This window comes from Onychomys torridus, chromosome 16 (genome assembly GCF_903995425.1).
Source record: "Onychomys torridus chromosome 16, mOncTor1.1, whole genome shotgun sequence".
In the NCBI taxonomy this organism is placed as follows: domain Eukaryota; kingdom Metazoa; phylum Chordata; class Mammalia; order Rodentia; family Cricetidae; genus Onychomys; species Onychomys torridus.
The window spans coordinates 3,190,087-3,211,419 of record NC_050458.1 but is presented as its reverse complement, the minus strand read 5'-3'; the positions used below and the strand labels follow the sequence as shown (position 1 = coordinate 3,211,419).

The 21,333-nt window shown below is 38.9% G+C and overlaps 1 protein-coding gene across 5 annotated transcripts in view; it reads right to left on the bottom strand.

The window, feature by feature from the left end:
- Nucleotides 1-21,333, bottom strand: part of Vps13b (vacuolar protein sorting 13 homolog B) — a 553,125-nt gene that overhangs the window by 171,654 nt on the left and 360,138 nt on the right. For 4 of the 5 annotated variants that reach the window (XM_036207944.1, XM_036207941.1, XM_036207943.1 and 1 more), the window contains exon 35: nucleotides 8,462-8,599. In XM_036207944.1, the coding sequence (XP_036063837.1) occupies nucleotides 8,462-8,599 (138 nt within the window). Of the gene's footprint in view, nucleotides 1-8,461; nucleotides 8,600-19,278; nucleotides 19,867-21,333 lie in introns of those variants that run through there. The other variant, XM_036207945.1, reaches the window with a different exon arrangement.

Genomic DNA, 21,333 nt, shown 5'->3' with positions numbered 1-21,333 from the left:
CCAACCTGGTCTACAGAGTGAACTCCAGTCAGCAGGGCTACATTGTGAGACTGTATCAAACAAATGAAAAACCTCAAGTATCATCCACTTTTGATACTTCTTTTAAAACTGTGAATTCTAGTTGAAAAACTAGAGGTAAAATGATGAACACCTTTCCAGCTTTGAAGTCCTTGGTCTATTTACTGACCGGCAGCTCAACATCACGTTTACGGCTCATGCAGATAAATCATGTGGAGAATAAACCATGTAATATGCTGACAATGGAAACTGGAAACTTTAAGGTTCTTAGGGATTAATTAACTGGGTTATGTTTCTTAAATGTACATGTGAGCACTATAGTGGAAAGTCACTGGATCCAACCAGAGCCAGGACTCCAGAGACTGAGGAAGGGCCTTCTCAAGTAACTACCAGGGCAACATCAAGAAGAAGAAACTGCTGGACGGTGGTGGTGCACACCTTTAATCCCAGCACTCGGGAGGTAGGAGGATCTCTGTGTGTTTGAGGCCAGCCTGGGCTACAGAGTAAGTTCCAGGGAAGGTACAAAGCTACACAGAGAAACTCTGTCTCAAAAAACCAAAAAAAAAAAGAAGAAGAAGAAGAAGAAGAAGAAGAAGAGGAGGAGGAGGAGGAGGAGGAGGAGGAGGAGGAGGAGGAGGAGGAGAAGGAGGAGGAGGAGGAGGAAATTAAGTAGACTTCAGATCTATTTTTTTCACTTTGATTCTCCTTGCCTTTAAAAATTACGCCATTAACACCCCACCACGACCACCACCAAAACATGATCAGTAAGATGTCTCAGTGGATGGAGATGTTTACACCACAAATGATGGCCTCATTTTGGTCCCTGGAACCAACATGTTGGAAAAAGAGAAGTGACTTCTGCAAGTTGTCATCTGATGCCTTATACCTGCCATGCTGTGTAGCAGTGTATGCACACACAATAAATACATGAATAATGCTACAGTCATAGGCTCTTTTTTCTTTTTCTTTATAAAATGCTATTTTATAAAGAATTTCTTCAGAAATCCCTTTCCCCACCTCTGACACATGGAACTTACTATATAGCTGAGGATGACCTTGAACTCCTGATTCTTCGGCCTCCACCTTTCAGTGCCAGGATGACAGGAGTATATCACCATATTTGGCTTTTCTTCAGATATCTTACATACACCCCCATATCAATAAAGTTTAAAATTACACTGAATTAATTCTCATTGAGTAATGGATTTAGTAACAGCAGAACCTAAGAGCAGAGTTCCACCAAGAAAAGCTAAAACATAGTATACATATATTCATACACACACACACACATACACACATATATTTACACACACATATTTACACACATACACACACAATTTAAACTTTAAAATCTCTACTTTACATCCATATAAAAATCCATCTGAATGTTGTTTCACTGTACATAGGGGATTTTTCATAACTTTACAGAACAAGTATCCATGTTAATTCAAATCAAATAGGTCTGCAGAAGTGAAATAGTTGAGGATGTTTAGGAAATTTTTAAAACAGCAACTACAATCATTATAACCAGCGAAACCACAGTAAAACAGAAGACAGATTAGAAATAGGATTATGATTTTTGGCTGTTAGCCTAGAAAGGATAATCATACTACAATCCATAGACCCAAAGAGGCTAAATAAGGATGATGGCTCAAGGGGGGGGGGGGGAGACACATGGATCTTTCTGGGCAGGAAAAATAGAGCAGATTTTGCAAGTGGACTTGGGGTGGGTGGGATGAGAACAGGAGATATCAGGTGTGTGTGGGACGCTAGGGGGGGGTACTGGAGAGACCACTGGAATTGGAGGGCAAACCTAGCAAAGTGGAAACTCCCTCGAATCTATGAGGGTGAGCCTAGCGAAGACTCCTAGTAATAGGCCGTCTCCTGTAACCAGGCAAGACTCCCAGTGGAGGGACTGGGACACCAACCAGCCACAAAATCTTGGACCTACAATTTGTCCTGCTTCCAAGACATGCTGAAGCAGTGGTGGCACAGATCTTGAGGGTGGGGCCAACCAATGACTGGTCCAACTTGAGCCCATGCCATAAGAGGGAGCCCACACTGACACTGCCTGGGGGCCAGGAGCCAGAGGCTGGACAGCCCAGTGACCTGGGATAGAACCAAACAGGACCGGCAATAAAATAAAATAAATAAATAAAAAATTCAACCCAATGATTCCTAATGATATTCTGCTATCCTCATAAATGTAACTGAAGGAAACAGATACAGAGACCCACAGCTATTAGACAAAAGAGGGGTGGTATTCTAGGAGTCAGAGGGATCAAAGACATCAGAACACAACCCATGGAATCAACTAAGCAGGGCTCATAGGGGCTCAGGGAGACTTGGAGGTAATCATGGAGCCTGTATGGGTCTGTGCAAGGTCCTCTGTGTATATGTATATGTTATGGTTGTGTAGCTTAATATTTGTTGTAGGAATTTAGCACAGTCACTGTATCCAGGGTAGACTTTAGAACAAAAAGCTATTTTCTAGAAGTACTTTGACCTTCCTTGAAGAATCCTTGTGAAAAACAGGGACTGGTTTCTGGGAGTTGTAGAACTATTCTGCTGAAGGGGCTTTGCTGCCATCCCGACATTGGTCACAAGATGCCTCAGGCACATCTGAGGCTCTTGTACTATTCTGTATTGTAAATGATACATAATAAAGGACTAAAGTCATGAGGGCATGTGATGCTCTCCTTTAGTAAGACATGTAAATTAGACTAAGGGCCTTTTGTGCATCAATTAATAAATGCGTCTTTGTATGGATGTTGGGGGTTTGGTCCATCAGAGAGGCTGGACCTTCCTGCTGCCACATAGATCTTGAAATTTCATCTTGGAGCACCTTCTTTCTTCAACCAACCTGTGCAACACAGAACATCCCAACAAACGTCGGTGTGGGACTCCCAACAGTGGAGCAGGAGTCTCTGAATTCTCGCCTGTTCTTGGGACCTTGTCCCCCTACTGGGTTGCCTGGTCCAGCCTTGATATGAGAGTTTGTGCCTAGACTTAATTACATTTGTAATGCCATGTTTGACTGACATCCCTGGGAGGTCTGTTCTTTTCTGAAGGGAAGTAGAGGAGAAGTGGATCTGGAGGACAGGGGGAGGGGGCTGGGATGAGCAGCAGAGGCGAAATTGTGGTCGGGATGTAATGTATGAGAGATTAAAAAAAAGAAAAGGATTATGAACAAGTAAAGGAAAGCAGATTATATACAATATGTGCGGGGAGAGAGAGAGAGAGAGAGAGAGAGAGAGAGAGAGAGAGAGAGAGAGAGAGAGAGAGAGAGAGAGAGAGAGAGATGAAAGCAATTCAAAACTGAAAAGGAATGTGAAAAACTGAGAACTCGATGAGAAAATGAATGAACATGTTCTACAGGAAAGACTCATCAAGAGGCTCTTTTAGGAGAAAAGGCCTCAGTAGCCTTTTTAACTCACAATCTAAGCCTGGCCTCAGTAGTTTCAACTGTAAGGTGATGTATAATAGATGGAAAGAAAGGCAACCACTCAGAACCTGTGTTGGATATAATCTCATTACTTCAATAACAGGATGAGTGAGGTAGGCTAATTATTATTTCATGATAAACCAGGAACGATAGCCTATTTTGACACTTTTGTTCTTTGTGGTCATTTAATGTCACTTGATGGCTAAAGTGACAGTGATTCAGAAATTTTTCTGCAAAAGATCAGTGGGCAAAAAAAATCCCAGGGAGTCACATGTCTTTACAAATGACCTGGAGTTAATTAGAAAAGGCTGCATCCTTACCAGTTCTACTCACGCGTCAGCTCTGATTAAATTAAAAAGAAAAAGGTCCTTTCACAGTTAAGAACGGCCATGGTTAGCAAAACTTTGCACTGAGCTCAAGTAAGCACATTCCTACATTTCTGTATGATATCATAGTGAACACTCCACAGCTGAATTTGAGTTTGCAAGAAGTATGAGTGGCTTTTCAGTTTAAGAAATATCTGATCTAACACTAATGTTTTTCTGTGTAGGCTAACTGTCCAGGGAACAGGTGGCCCTGCTTTCAATTACAGGGGCTAACATGCCAGTGTGAGGCCTGGATTAGTTCACCTTCTCCCGGGGAATTTTCCTCGGTTGGGAATGGATTTATTATGGCTTCACACATGGACTAGAGCTCATGTCAGCTGAGGGCAGTGACACATCATACGATTCAAATTAACCTGCTGTGGACTGTTCCGCGGGGCTTAGATTGTGTATTAAAATGACGACATTTTAAAAACAGGTTGAAAGAAACCAGGATAGCTGAACTGCAATGGTTTCAATTTGTTCCAACTAATCTCTCACCTGCTGGAAATACCGTTCCAGAGTCTGTGGTAGCTGCTGCTTTGTGGGTTTCTCCAGGCCACTGACCTCACTAATGGGCACTGTTTGCCTCTGAGGAAGGAGGTGAAGCTTGGAGCTTTGAGGAGCTTGTGATGTAGGGGTTATATATGTCAGCTGGCTAAGGTACCACACACACACACACACACACACACACACACACACACACACACACACAACTCAACAACTCAGGGTCATTTTTAACAACTTAAATGCCTTTGTGCTACCTTGTTAAGAGAAACTGAGCCTAGAAATAGATCTGAAAGGCTAAATCTGGGAGCAACTACATTCATATCCTTTGAGGGAACTTGAAAGGTAGACACTTTTAGTTCCCCTCTACATTTCATGATCCCAGTTTTTATTGTTACTGTAACCCAACCTAGAGAACAAACAAAAAGGAAATAAAAATACACAGTTTAGAGACATAACAGGAAGACATTCTTTCGTAATGAATGATGTGCACACAGATTTTAAAAAACTAATTGCTAAAAGATTTTAATGCTAACACCGATGCTGCCAATAAGATCAGAAGTATCATTTGCTATACTTGGTGTTATCTGTACTGTTTCTTTCAAAGCAGAGCACTGGTGGTGGAGGACAATCTGAATGGCAGGTGTTACCAGTCCTAGCACAAGGAACAATCCTCTTACAGGTTTACTACCTAACAACAGTAACACAAAATAAAAAACAAATGGAAACCCTAGGAATTTTTTTGAGTTGCTAATATGAACAAAGCAATATTCTTTATAGGTGAAAAGATTTTTAACGTGCCTTGTGCTTCCCTTTTAGTTAATCCTATTTTTGCTACAGCTTTTGTGAAGTCTTAAATACAATGGAGCAACCTGGCAAAACAGTAGGAGAAATGGAATGGTTCAGTGGGTTACCTACCTGCAAGGTGCTGGGACTGACATTGTTTACTGTAAGAAAGACTTTTGTCTCAGTTGTTAGGCTAGTGTTTTAGAAGGCATGTCACAGAGCTGACATATTATTCCAACTAATATTCCCTTAATACAAAACAGACAAATAAATGAATGTATCTTTGATAACAATGTTTAGGGTTGGAAGAAGGTAAACAACGTTCCATGTTCTCATAATAAAATAAGCATTCTAACCCTTGCTTCTCTTCCTCTGGACCACCCTCTCCCTACCACAAATGTCTAACGTGGCTCAACTGTGATTGGAAAACTAGCACTATGAAGGGAAATAATGTGTGCTTACACACGAGTCTAAAAGGAATTATAATCAGGCATTTAAAAGTTCCCAGGCCATAGCAAAGACACTTACTACCAAGCTTGACAACTTGAGTTCCATCACTAAGCTCAAAAACAACCCCTGCATGTTGTCTGGTGACCCCCACCCCAGTGACCCACTATACACTGTGTGGCACACACAGACACACAAATAAATGTAAAACAAAACAAAACAAAAGACACTTTGCTACAAATGGTACAATGTCTAGACTAGAAGTATCCACTTCACCTGGAGTGTAGTAGAAATAGACTTCAGCAACACGTCCACTAAAACACCATTTATAGAGATGCATCAGGTACAAATTCAAACTTAAGAAATATAGTTAGAGAATAATTTCATTAATTCAATATCTTCAAAGTTTGATTTCCAAATATATTTTTGCTATTTTTTAACTATAAAATCAGAAACAATATATCCATTTCCAAATTTTGAAAGTACCTTAAGAAAAAACATAAGTATAAATGCTTTAAAACCATTTGCTATGCTTATGTTTTTACTATGTTGTCATATTAAGTGCTAGGATTAAGAACATGTAACTATTCACTCATACACTGGCATTTCTCTTCAAATAAATGTATCTGGTTGTCTTGCAAATATGGTGCTCAATTTATCACTGACTTAAAGATCCCACCCTTCTAACAAACAAATCAATAATCTGATCTTTAAGATAACTTACTTCCTAGCCAAATTGAAAGACTGCCTTGTTGTGGGACATTTGTACACTGTGTGAGGATGTAGTTGCTGTGATTAGTGTAATAAAAAGCAAACAGCCAATAGATAAACAGGAGGGACAGGCAGGATTGCCCAGCAGAGAAAGAAAGAGGAGGAGAATCTAGGTGCATGGCAGATGCCAGGAGATACAGAGAGGAAACCAGAGGTGAAAGATGAAAGGGAGGTAATGCCATGAGGTAGACTGATAAAAATATGGGTTAACTTAATTTACAGGAGCTAGTGGGACAAGCCTAAGCTAAGGCCAAGCTTTCATAATTCATAATAAGTTTCCGTGTCATTACTTGGGAGCTGGCTGGTGAGACAGAGAAAGGCTCATTCCATTGGGGGAAAAAAAAATCAAACCTGAGCCCATATGAAAAGTAAGAAGTAACCCCCAATTCCTGTTTCTCCTCCAGCAGCTGACTGCATGTTCCACTCTGTTCTACCATATCCAGTGTTCCAGGGGAACAGCCCTGTAACAGGGATACCCTGCAACTGATGGAATGAGGGACACATGCACCACAGGTCAATGTGCACCACAGGTCAATGTGCACCACAGGTCAATGGCCGTGTTCTTTTCTTTCTCCTTAGTGGGATATAAATTGTTACTTTTCCCCTACAACTGATTATATCCAATATTTCTTATGTACTAGGAAGTGGGATCTACACTCTTCCATTCCATCTGCTATCCCATTCCGTAAGATCACATGTGTATATTTGCTATGAAGTTCTTTCTTTTCTTTTCCTTTTTTTTAAAGACAGAGTTTCTCTGTGTAGTTTTAGTGCCGGTCCTGGATCTTGTTATGTAGACCAGGCTGGCCTCGAACTCACAGAGATCCGCCTGGCTCTGCCTCCCCGAGTGCTGGGATAAAAGGCGTGGGCCACCACTGCCAGGCTAGAACTAGTTCTTCACACTAGCCCTGGAGACACATGCTGCAGAACCAGAGAAGTGAAGACCAGCACAGGCAGTTCCAGGTCTACTCAGTCCAGGCATCAGGACTGGCTTTTTTTTTTTTTTTTTTTCCTTTTGAGATAGGTTTTCTCTGTGTAGCCTTGGCTATCCTGGAACTCCCGCTGTAGACCAGGCTGCCTCAAACTCAAGAGATTCACCCGTCTCTGCCTCCCAAGTACTGAGATAAAGGCGTGTGCCACCATTGCTAGGCAGGACTGGTCTTCTTATCTAGCTACCATTATACAGAAATGACTGACAGGCCATAGCATACACATTCACAGGGTCCACTCAGGGATAGTATCTCTCCTCAAAACTCCAACCTTTTAGTTGTTACTGGAGATTCTGGGACAGTCTAATGTCCCTGTTTTAAATTTCTTATGAAGAAACCAATATTCATTTAAACACTAATACATTCGGAAGTCCTTTAACAAACACAGAACTAAATATGGCCAGTTCTAGTAAGTGAACAGTGAAGGTCATACCAAGGAGGTGAAAACGGGGGAGATGAAGGGAGCCTGTAAGAGGAGATAGAGAAGGAAACTCCAACCTAGCCATGCTGATCAGCATTGTCCACTCAAGGATCAACTCTTCCGAGTCACAGAAACCTACTGTTTGAACAGCTCATCTATCCCTGTGACATCAGCTAGTATTCTTCATGTTTGTCCAGTCCTAGTCTCCTTATTCATAGACTAGGAAAAGAGCAGTAACTGCCCCTTGGCTCTTCAGACCTATGTGAAGACTTGATATCAAGCGATCTACCTAAAACCAAATACTGCCTCTCAAAATCCTTCTTTATGCATTTGAAATAAGTATGCTTGTCTATGCATGTTCCCTTTTAATATATGGAATCATGAAACTCATCCATCATACATATTATTTTCTTCATATACAGTAAAAAAAAAAAAAATGAGGACCAGAAAATGACATCAATTCCATTAGAAGCACATGATTAAGAGAAAAAGCAGCAATAAAATACAAGGTTTCAGCTTCCAGGCAACTGTGATTGACGGGTGGGAACCTCCTGCTACTCAAATTCATGTTTGCTTTGGGATCTTTAGGATGGGCAGCCTAAAGAGAGCATACTTCTGGAAAACAAGCTAGCTTTTCACTGTCCACTGACAGACCTGAGGTCATTTGTCTATCTTCACACAGGAAATAAAGTATGCTTGATTATGACTTCCATACCTGGTCCATTAAGAAAGTCTTTAATTTGTAGTGTCACAAGGGAAGGTGGAATCCCACTTTTACTGTCTGTTTCTCCAGGCACCGTCTGCAGCCACACAGTGTTATAGTCAAGGGCTTCCGGCAGGGTCTTCCCAGGATCTAAGGGACAAAATTGAAGTGAAACACACTGATCAAACCACAAGCATCTCAGTTTGGTGCATGAATCTGAGTGGAAAAATAAGATCAAAGTATGGTTAAACCATTTTATGTAAACTTCCGTATTTCCTTTATTTGCACACATATGGCGTGTGTGTATATACATGTATGTATGTCTAAAACAGATAAACTAAGTATACAAAATAGGATGATAACACCACAACTAGACCACAATAATTTCCAATTTTAAGTTACAGTGTCTGTGTGAAGGTAAAGACTGCACGCTGGTGACTGGATCCTACTTCACACACAATGCTGGAAACAAAGGGGAAATATGGCTTGTCAGCTTACAAATGAGGCTCATACATGTGCAAAAGATGCAGCGGGTTGAACTACTCAGGGGTTAATTTGATCTATTTCAGAGTTTTCCTGACAGCACAACCACTTTTTATGGCTAAGCTTTTGAAGTTACTGTCGGCAGCCTTCCCCAAACCCATTTTCCCATGATGATAAAGCTTGGTCAACCTTTTACTAGTTCTAATTATGACTACAACTTTAGACTCATTTTGACATTTTACATTTTATATGATGTATTTCAATTTTTTTATGTTTAGCATTACATATCCTTTATGAATATATTTTGGATACTGGTAATGCCAAAGAACTTGCTTTTAAAGACTTGGAAATCTATAGTTATTTATTTAGATGGCTCTTCAAATAAAAATGACTGTTGTATGTTGGCATATTATAAAATAGGCTTTAAAATCTTTTTAATATCCAGTTTTTCTTCAGTTTCACTTTATTGTGAAATTGCTTTATTCTCTGTGTTTTAATGTCCTTTGAACGCCTTTTTTATAGAGATGTTCTTGCCATAGAACCCATCTATCCCATTTTCAGCCTATCTGAAATGTGTTATTAAAGCATTACTTATTTTAGGCTTTATTGATTGGCTTGCTTTCAAGAATAGCATTTACATACAGTATACTATATTCAACATATGGTTATATAGTATTACTGTCATATGTGAAACGGGCATATAAATTCTTCCTTGGAATTTGTGTTTCTTGACCTTATCATGTGATCCTTATGAAAATTGGCACATATGAACCTTTATTTTATTTCAAAGAAAATCCTGAAAGCAATTGATTGTGACGTTTAATGTATGTGGTAAAGATCAAACACTAAGCTAGTGAATGCTTCCCTTTTACAGTGGGTAAATTTAAAGCAAGGGAAATATGAAGAGTAGTCCCATTACACAGCAACAATATACTATTCTCTCTTTCAAATACAACAGTCATGTCTGGAGAGAGCATGGTAACTTCTTGTTGCTGGAAGACTCAACTCAGTGTGCAAGAGCTGTGTATCAGCATCTGAGTGTCTCTTCTCAAGGTATCACCTATCTACACATCATCAAAAGTGATTCCATCAAGTAAATACTTCCTGTTAGATCTATATAAGGAGACATTTTTCACTTTGAAGAGGAAATAATCAAGCAGTAAATATGATGATCTAACAGATTAAATGTAATGACAATCAACAGAAATCCATTAAATTAGTGCAGAAACATTAACATGACATATAGAACACTGGCAAGGAAGACTCAACTCACAGGAAGTACAATTTGCAGGAAGCTGGAAATTTATTGTACTTATGGCATCTAAAAACTACAGACCACTTTCTATACTTTCTAGAAGTAAAGATTCTAAGCAGGCTGTGGGACTGTAACTACATTAACTGATACACATCAATCATAATCCAAACTAGAGAACATAAAGACTGACAGTGACTAAGAAATCATGAAAAAAAAGTGTCTGGAAAGTAAGCAGACAGTATGGGTACCACTGAACAGAACCATTGAGAATGGTATAGAAACATTAATGGGTGTCAGATCTCACATCATTAAACAGAAATCTTCACAGAACAAGCTGGACCAACACTAAGACAATCGGCAACATCTATTTTGGTGGTCTGGGAAGGGACATCAACTGTCCTCTAATACTGGAGGCCCTTCTGGAAGTTTTTATATGTGTAATAATTGGAGATAGCAAACTAACTTTAGAAATTAGTCCCCCTGAATAGATACATGCACCTACATTCACACTTAATGAAAATCTATTTCCCGTTTTCCTACAGGGTTCCTTTTCTTACTGACCTCTAGGAACTGACTGTTTGCTCTTAGTATGCTAGATGTCTTTCAACTACATTCTAATGCTCTGTGCATGCAGACATCATTTAACAGATGCAGGAAAAAAGATATACTTTCAAAAATTTACTTTTAGGTAATTATGAATCTGTTCTTGGCATTTTGGAGAAACATTTTTTGCTTTTCTTCTTAAATTTTCGTTATTTAATTCTTCAGAGAGTACATAAAATAAACATGAAAATCTACTCACCTTTACTATTCTCCAGGGATATACAAGTTAAAATGAGAAATCAAATTTTTATTAATTGAAATAGATAAAAGATCATTATGTTAAGTGTGGGTGGTGGAGAAGAAATGGTTACTCCCATATGTGGTAGATATGACTGAACATGCAGTGTTTTTGCATAGACAGGACAGAGACCAGATAACTTTTCATTAAAATTCTAAATATCCATGCCCTTGGAATCAAAAATGACATCTGCAAACCTCTACAGTTTCACAGAAACACTTAAAAACACACAAATATACATTTATTTATTCATTCATTCATTTATTTTTGAGACATGGTCATAGCTTGGATTGTCCAAGAACCATGTAGACCAGACTGACCTGATCCATACCTGTTCGCCTCCTGACTGTTGGGATTAAAGGTGGACACCACAACACCTGGCCATTTTTTTTTTTTTTAAAGTACTAGAACACCATTCTTCAGAGAAGCTTAAGCACATGCTGATATATGGAACTGTAAGTTATTCAGGATGGAGGATAAAATAGGACTCTTTACTAAAGAATTTAAGAAGGTAATAGGAATGGGAATAGAAAGCTAATTCTGAAAATGTGTATGAGTGTCTTCCAGGTTGGCAAGGTTTTGTGCCTCATAGGACAGAAGTTGGAGGGTCTGGCCACCTTGAGCTCTGGCAAGAAATAAGTTCTGGGGCAACTACAGGGCTCTGACTAGGCAGGGGAGACAGTAAACCAACTGGGATGAAAAGAAGCAGAGCCAGAACTAGGAATTAAAGCAACTACAAAGTCTAGGAAATCTAGCCAAGGAAACCAGCACCTTGATGGCTACTTCTAACAAAATATGTGGATAACTGGGTTCAAAAGTGTATATGGACTTAGAAGGTTGACAGAATAATTGAACTTAGAAACATCCAAAATATGTAAGGTCAGAGCTGATGGTTACTGAACGCAGAACAGGACTTGTGTGTTGATCTCTAGTTTATCCTATTGATAGGCAGTCCTGGGGGCCACTGAAGCAGTGGTGGTAAGAAGGTGTGTGAGATCCCCGAGAACTGTCTCACTTCCAACACCAGTGCATGCTCCAATGACAATACAATGGAAAAGATGATGTCTAGACCTCCTGAGTGCTAGCTTCAATTTAATTTCTCCTAGGTACAATCATCATGACCAGACAATGAGATGTGCACTATATCTTCTTCCAGGTCCCTCTACCTGAGAAAGCACCAGATAAACTGAGATTAAAGGAGCTTGTAAAGATTATATCATGAAGTGACAGACAGTGAGAGCTGTTTCATGTTGGATGTTCCTCCAGGCTTTTCACATGTAGTAAGCACTTATTTATTTAGTACTGGAAGTTGTAATACTTTCTTTTAGGAAGCCTTGCAAAAGAAAATAATCGATTACACGAAAGTACCCAAAGAGAACAATCCAGAAAGCCTCCTTTCAGTGCCTATGGAAGTCTTTACAAAAGCTATTCCCAGGATAGTCAAAACCATAGCTTTCAGAAGGTTGATCCTGAAGGCATATCTGCTGATAGATGGCTTTGCTCTATTTTGGAGAAACAGCCATTTCATTTAGCTGCTCGGGAATGCTTCCACTAAACCTGGGACAGTCATCTTGGAAATTGCTGCTGTTATTTTTAATTCCTAACAGATAGTCACAGTAAGTGTATCATTTGGATTGTATAAAATGCAACATATTTCAGAACAGACAATTCAAAATAGGTGCAGAGATAAATATCCAATTTCCTATTTACCACAAAATGTTTGTCAAGCTCACATAAACAGTGAAGTAATACTATTTAAAAAGCTTTATTCATAATTCTTCTTTTTTCCACCAGAGGATGGAAGGTGTGTTTCTGTTATAAAAAAAGTTGAATTTTTATGTAAGCACTAAAGGGAAACATATTTCCTTTTGCCACAGAACTCAGTGTTGTTTCCATCTTTGAGCGTGACAGGGCAGTGACCAGATGATGAGGCCCAGGTACTGTCCAGTAGGTTCTTCTAAATGCTTCTTCCCACCACAGAGACAAAAATGACACATCCTTCCATTCACTTGTTTACTCATTCATTCATTTATGTGTGTGTGCATGCCGGTGGCACTGGAGTGCAGGAAGCTGCAGTCACAGCTGCCTGATGTGGGCACTAGGAGCAGAACCCTGCTCCTCTGAAAGGGCAGCAAGCACTGTTAATAGCCCTGCCATCTCTCCAGCCCCTAATACATTTCATGAGTAATGAATTTTGACTTTTAAAAAGCCAAGCACATAGAAACCTACTTACTTAAAAGTTACTATCTCTTATAGAAATGTCTTCAAAACCAGTATTATCTTTGTCCTCATCCTCACCTCTTGTATCTTAATGGTGCTCTCCCCATTGGCACTGCTGCTCCGGAGGGAATTGGTTAAGGAATTCCAGAAAGAGAAATTAGTCTAGTAGTCTGGCAGTTCCAGGCAACATATTTTGTTGTGATAGATACAAGTAACCAGAGCCACAAAAATGTTTTGATTACTCTGATACAATTTCTGTGATACCTGTATCAGTAATTTCCCTCCTTGCTGTGACAGAATAGCCCAAGACAAGCAACTCAGGAAGGGTTCATTTTGGCTCCTAGTCCCAGAGTACAATACATCAACGTAAACCAATCCTGGGGGCAGGAGCTCGAGGCAGCTGGTCCTGAAGCAGAGACAGAGACCAATGCTACTGGTGCTCAGCTCATTTTCTAATTCTTATTCAGCCTAGGACCCCAGTACTGTCTATAGCTAGAGAATCACTTCCCATCTTAATTAACCTAATGTAGAAATTCCCTGATGGGCATGCTCTCAATGAGCCTATCTTGTTAAGATTTCACAATCATGCCTAGAGGTTTGTTTTGCAGGTGATTCTAGGTCCTGTCAAGCTGACAATATTAATCACAAGACCCTGGTCTACTGTGGATATGAGTGCTAACTCAGATATGATATAATATCAGGGTATTAAATTTCCCTCTGGTGGAAAGCTCTTGTAAATTTCTGCTAACGAAGAAGTCTAGTAAAATTTAGAGTATGATTGATTATTGGGGTTTTGCTATACCTCATTGTAACTATATTTCCCTGTTTGTTTTTAAGCTGAGTCCCCTCTATGTTCCCTAGGCTGGTAAATGGAAAGAGTGTCACTCAGTATCACCTCTACTGACATACCAATCCATTAAGTTGAGCATGCAAAATAGCAACCCATCATGGTTCATAAACAATATAGCCCAAATGTGTTACTGGTACAAGCAAGTTACTTGAAGTGGCTGTCCAAACACCTATGGTTCCTACTCTGGTTCCAATGCTTTTGGTATCCAAACATGTACCTGTGGTTTCACGGTATCTGTTCTGTGACTGGTTGACTGAGAAAGAGAAAGCTAGGGCATGGTTTACAGATGGTTCTGCACACTCTTCAGGGTATCACCCAGAAAGTGGACAGCTAAAGGATTACATTCTCTTTCTGGGATAGAACTCTTCACAATGGATAGAATTTCAGTGCACATGATCATACATTTTTCTTGGAAGGAGAAATGGCCAGGTATATGTTTATATAGTGATTTATGGGGTAGAGGCAATAGTTTTGCTCAGTGGTCAAAGACTGGAAAACTGGTGACAAAGGCATCTGAAGAAGAGACGGGTAGACAGATCAATCCATGTGGACAAAGGATGTGAAGATGCTGGCATCCATGTAAACACTCATCAAAAGGTGACTTCAGCAGGGGGGAAGTTCAATAATCAAGTAAATATGATAACCCATTCCATGGATAATCATCCTCTTTTGCTGGCCATTGCCATCATTGCACAAAGGGGCTCATGAACAAAACGGCCACAGTGGCTGAAACAGGAGTTACACTTGGGCTCAACAACATGGTCTGATTATGGCTTCTAATGAATAGCAAATCTTCCAACAGCAGAAATCAACCCTAGATCCCCAGGATGGTATCATTTCCCAGAGCAACCAGCCAGCAACCTGGTGACATGTTAATTTCATTGGACTACTTCCATCATGGAAAGGGCAGTGTTCTGTCCTTACTAGGGTAGATACTTTTTATAGTTATTGATTTGCTTTTTCCTGAATCTAATATTTCTGCCAAAACACCATCCTTGGACTTACAGGATGCCTTATTCAACATCTCATATTTTATCCAGCATTGTTTCTGACCAAGGAACTAACTTCCCAAGAAAGAGATGTGTGACAGTGGGCCCAGGCCTATGGAATCAATTCGTCTTAACATTTCCCCATCATCCCAAAGCAGCCGCCTTAATAGAATGGTGGAATGGCCTTTTAAAAACACAGTTATCGTGCCAAATTAGGTGTCCAAAGCTTGTAGGGCTCAGTCAGAGTTCTTCAAAAGTCAGCATATGATTTAAACCAGTATCTAATGTATAATAATACTTTTCCTACAGCCAGGACTCACTGGTCCAGGAATCAATGGGTAGAAATGACTCCCCATCAACTCTACTGACCCACTAGAAAAAACTGGTTCATGCTCTCATGACCTATTGCTCCACTGGCCTGCAGATGAGGAGGATGAGCTTCTATAAGGGGACCACTACACACATTCCACTGAACTGGTAGGTTAGACCACAGCCACTTTGGGCTACTGATGTCCTTGAGTCAAGAGAATAAAAGAGAGTTACAGTGTTCAGAGTGGTGGATGATTCAAACCACCAGAGGTAAATTGGACTGCTTCTTCTCAACAGAGTTACCGAAGATTATGAATGTAGGAGATCCTTTGGGGTATCTCTTGGTATTATTAAGTTTTGTCATTAAGATCAATGAGAAACTGCAATAACCTAATACAGGCAGGATGACAAATGGCTCGGACACTTCAGGAATGAGGTTTTTGTTAAGTCTCTCCAGGTTGAAGTACTTGTTGAGGACAGAGGAAATACGTAATGGGTAGTTGAAGAAGGTGGTTACAATGTCAGCTAATGCCATGTGACGAGATTCAGACACAGGACTGCAATTGCCAAAAGCATTTCTGTTCTATTTTTTTTTTTTTTGTAAAGTGTGTATGTGTGTGCACGCACATAGATATCTGTGTTCCCCACCACATAGCAACTGAGATAATGTCAGTAGATAAGTGTTGCAGATTGGTGTTATTATATTTAAGTTACAGGACACTAAAAACTAAGTTCCTCAAGATACTCTGCCACCTATTCCAGGGAGAAAAGAGTACATTAGTGTTTTGATGTAGAAAAGTGAAATCATGGCTTTGTTGCTGGTTTTATTGGGAAATTAAGCATTACTGTTGCTGCTCTTTTTCATACTCCTATTAGGATGGCCCAGCAGCCTCACTTGAAGTGTTCAACTGTTTTTCTAGTCCACAGTCTCAAAGTCTTCTATATTCCCACAACAAACAGCATGGTGAGGACTGTCATAGCAATGCCAATGTCTGTCTTGGTCACTGTTCTATTACTGTGAAGGGACACCATGACCAAGGACTCTTATATAAAAAAAAAAAAAAAAAAAAAAAAAAAAAAAGCACATAGTAGTTTTAGAGGCTTAGTCCATTTTAATCATGGCAGGGAACATGATGTCATAAAGGCAGGCACTGGAGTAGTAGCTGAGAGTAGTAGTAGATACTATAGAGACAGATAAATAGATGGACAGACTGACAGACAGATAGCTAGACAGGCAAGCAGGCAGACAGACACAGAGACACAGAAAGACACACACACACACACACACACACACACACACACACACACACACACACACACAGTCTGGGCCTGGCTAGGGCTTTTGAAACCTCAAAGCCCACCCCCACTGACACACTTCCTCCGACAAGGCCATATCTCCTAATCCTTTTTAAATAATGCCACCCCGATGACTAAGCATTCAAATATATTAGCCTGTGAAGGCCATTATTGTCTATTCCATCTAACTTAATTTTCTTTATCTCCAATCTAAAATAAGAGGGATATAATAAAAAAGGTAAAAATAATAAGAAAGTTTTGTCACCAGTTGTAACATATAAAAAAAGCTACTTTATATAAAAATAAAACGAATCACCAAGGCTCCAAATAATCAATACATTTTACATCTTTGTTAAACATTACAGACCTGACAATTTCCTTTTATTTCACTTCTAATGATTATCAAATTCCACTCTTACACTCTTTTTCATCCATAAGAAGTATATGGCCTACATATGAACCAAGGAAGTAAACAATCCTGAAGCCAAAGCTGCCAGCCTTCAGTTTTCTGGACTGGATGCAAAGACGACACTGAAACTAGACCCCACTATGAATCACAAATAAGTCACTGAGTACTGCAAAATTCCAATTCCACTGGCTTAAAAGATTCCATCCTTGAGGACTCGGGGACCCCACAGCTACCACATTTCTCTAAATACTTGAGAAAAGGCCATCTTTTAGCTTAGTCCTTTTAGGCCCAGTTAAGACTGGATGCAACTGTGGCTGAAGAGATTGCTCAGTAGGTACAAACACTCGCTGTTCAGGGAAGCTGGGTGGTTTCCATCATCCACATGGGACCTCCTAACTGTCTATAACTCCAGTTCCAGAAAATCTGGTGCCCTTTTCTAGTCACCATGAGCAACAGACACACATGTGGCACATACACATACATGAAGGCAAAGCACCCAACACATATAAAACCAAATCATAAAAAAGGAATCTTTATTGATGACAGAGCTTGTCGATAATTGACTTGGAAGCATTGTGGATGGCCCACGCACTGGATCTGTGTCTGTGAAACCGAAGATGGTGAACACCACGGGAGAGAGAGCAGTGTGCGACCACAGCCGCATCTGGCTTTCTTGTGCACAATGCATGGAGTGCAGGTCCTTGAAAGGAAAAGCCAGGCATCTGACCACTGGACGTGGAAAAGGAAAACAAATATATAATATGTAACCTTTTCTGTATTTGTTTTACCATTTATAGTTTAAATAGCTAGCCTTTCTTTGTTAAAAAGCCACAGAATCAAATGTAGCCTATGATGTCCTATAATACCTGAAAATTAAATTGTGAAGGAACTGAGGTAAAGAATATGTTCTAATAATTCAGTGCTGGACAGAAAATAACCAGGAGTCAAATTCTGAACTGTCCTGGTGTCCAGGTGAGCAGCAGCTCATTTTGTTGCCCAGGCATCTGCTCTTTTGCCATGCTCTGCTGTTCTGTATCCTACACCAATGAGAAAGGAATGGATTAAAGTGTCCTTGGTTCTTTCTTTTAGAAATAAGTCTTCCTCACCTTGCTAGGAAGGAAATTGGTATTGCTACTTCATATGGTAACCAGAGGTAATGTGTGCAATAACAATTCAATGCATTTCTTTTGACTTTATATTTTGGTTTGTTTTGCTCTTCCTTTGATATTCTAAATCTTTCCTATTTGGTTGTTTTCATGTTAAATTATAGCACGAGTTTCAAATATTTTATACGACAACATTTGATTAAAATTTAGTGCAACTTAACACGGGTACTTGCTCTCCTATTTAATAAAAAGTAGTCATACTTTCAAGGAAGATGAACTTAATTCTAACTGTAAACATCCGTTTCCTAAGCAAAGAGTTCAGTAACATCATAATGTACAAAAGTATACAGAGCAGATATTGCTGCATCACTTTTATGAAGGAATTTATATCATCAAAAATTTAGTTGCTGCATGAAAGAAACTGGGCAGCAGAACTAAGATAAAAAGTCAAGTCTTGTGATTTTATCTCCAATGTATTTCATCATATATTATTAATCCTCCACAATGATTAGGTCATTTCTCACATACTTCTCATTACCTTTCTCCCTGAGCAATGCATTTAAGCAATCTACTTATTTGCCAAAATGTGTGAATTAGTTTCACTTCATGTTACAGACCAGCAAGAAATCTTCCCAGAAGCTAAATTTTCAGATAAATGTTCAAGTTGTGATTCTTATGACATTAAAGGTTAATTCTAAGCCTTTCCAGGGACATTAACAAGCTTATATTCTAAAGACACATGTAATTCAGTTCTTTTCATAAAGCCATAATGACTCAATGAAATCAAGATATGATTTATGAGGTGTAAGAAACTAGTTTATGATTTTTCAACTGTTGGTTTACTCAAATGTCCTTGGCACATGTTCTTCAGTCCTATTTGAAAGGGTGACCCAGCCAACTGATGTAATTGAAACATTTCATGTTGCACAATAGCTTTAATGGCACTTGAGACAGACGAAATTTTTTTTAGCCAATTACAATCACTATTTTAAATGGACTTAAAGGTAGTAACACAAAATAATAAAAGCAAATGCAATAACATTAACATTTATTAAACTCTATGCCACACAATGAACTAAGAATAGCAAATATACATTGTCTGTTCCTCCTGATGGCCCCAAGAAGCTGCTACCAGTGTCATCCCCATGTCACAGATAGTGAAACTAAAGCTTAGAGAGATTACGATTAACTTGCTTACAGCCATACAGAGCTATAAAAACACAGAGCTGAAATTAGAACTTAATACTGATAATCTCTAAATCTAGAACTCTTACTGGGTTCCACTCAATGTCTGACTCTTTAGTGGACCTTATCTCATATCTACAGCATTTGAAAATACAGAAAAATATCCAATGTTACATACACTGTGTCTTTGATGTTAGCATCCAAAAAAGTGTGTTATGACTTGCTTTATCTCAGCATGATACTTTCCAATCAACTTTAAATTTTTTATTTTAATCTATCCGATATTCAAAAAGTTATTATCAGTACAGAAGTTCTGAGTGGGCAAAGGAATTGTTTTCATTTAGCCTGAGAAGTTTGATCCTGGACTGACTGTGTACTACGGAAATATGAGGTTGGTTAATTCCCTTAGGATGGTTGAACTTGTCCACAAATGGCCAGATGGCACAGCCATTTCTTCAAAAGCAAACAAACAAACTAAAAAAAAAAAAAAAATACAAAATCATCAAACAAATAAGGAAAATGATGTTTTGAAGCTGCCTTAGGCTACACTGTCAAGTTAGGAGGCCATTTAAAATCTGTACTTCATTACTTAAACAAAACAAATACCACTTAAAAATATTTATAAACACAACTAATATGATTATGTTGCAAACAACTACATACATCTTTATTTAAATGAACATTGCCAACACTACAGCTGTCACATATAAAGGTACTGGCAGGGAGCTCATTTCTGCCAGAGGCTGCTCCAGGTGGCCAGGGCATGAAAAAGCTGTTGACGTATACGTTAATATTTAAAAATCTGTTGGCTTACAGATGTACTATTTAATTGGACTATATTGAAAATAATTTTTAATTGATTATTAACTGTCAAAAATGAACTCAAGCTGATAAGCTAGTCTTTAAGTATATACGTCCAGTTTTTAGAATAAGGAAATAAAAATATAGTATTGCATATACTTAATGATATAACTAGTATAATTTGGGTTCACTAGGTTATTCAGATTGGAAATTACACTTTATAAAATAACATGGTTAAGATAAGAACTGTTACAATTTTTATCTCACTTTAACTTTATAAATTAGGTGTAGTTGAATAGCAGATTTTACTTGCCACATATTCTGGTTAGAATCTACAAAATTTATAATTCATGTATATATACATATAATAAGTAAAAGGTGGTCTATAGCTAATTCCAAGCTCTTGAGCAGTTGAGGCAGGAGATGGCAAGCTGCAGGCAAGCTTGGGCTACATCCCCAGACCCTGTCTCAAAAATGCATATATAAACATATAATATATATTATGTATAAATATATAAAATACATATACATATGTGTGTGCAAATATATATTTCATACACCCTGTGGACTGACAACAAAGACAATTTCACAGTATTTCCTTTTCTAAAGGATGTATGAAAACAAATCACTAAGGAACCCCAAAGGGAACATCACTGTTACCTCTGCATATTTGGGCAGGAGCTAGCTTAGTGGTGATATGGATAAAATTTGGGTTAATACTGACAATTTCTTGGGAGTAGTAATTATCATTACCATCTCCTCAAATGATCCATGCTCACAGATGTAGACAGTAAAATACGACTTCTACAGGAAAACATAGTAAATTTTTCAGAACACCAGGCCCTAGCTACTGGACTGGAATTTATTATTTTAAAACTGCAGAATTTCTAGTACCAGACATAACAGAGTAACTTCATTTCCACCTAACTCATATCCTGTTACTAATTTAAACACACACACACACACACACACACACACACACACACGTACACACGCACTCTGAAAAGTAAGAATTCCACAAATTGGGAAGAGGTGCCAAGCTTACAGATATGACTCATTCAGCAGTGAATCTCTGTGTTTGCTTTGTCTTTGTTTTTGTTCTCTTTTCTTATAACTTTGACTTAAGAGTGAGCCCTGAGC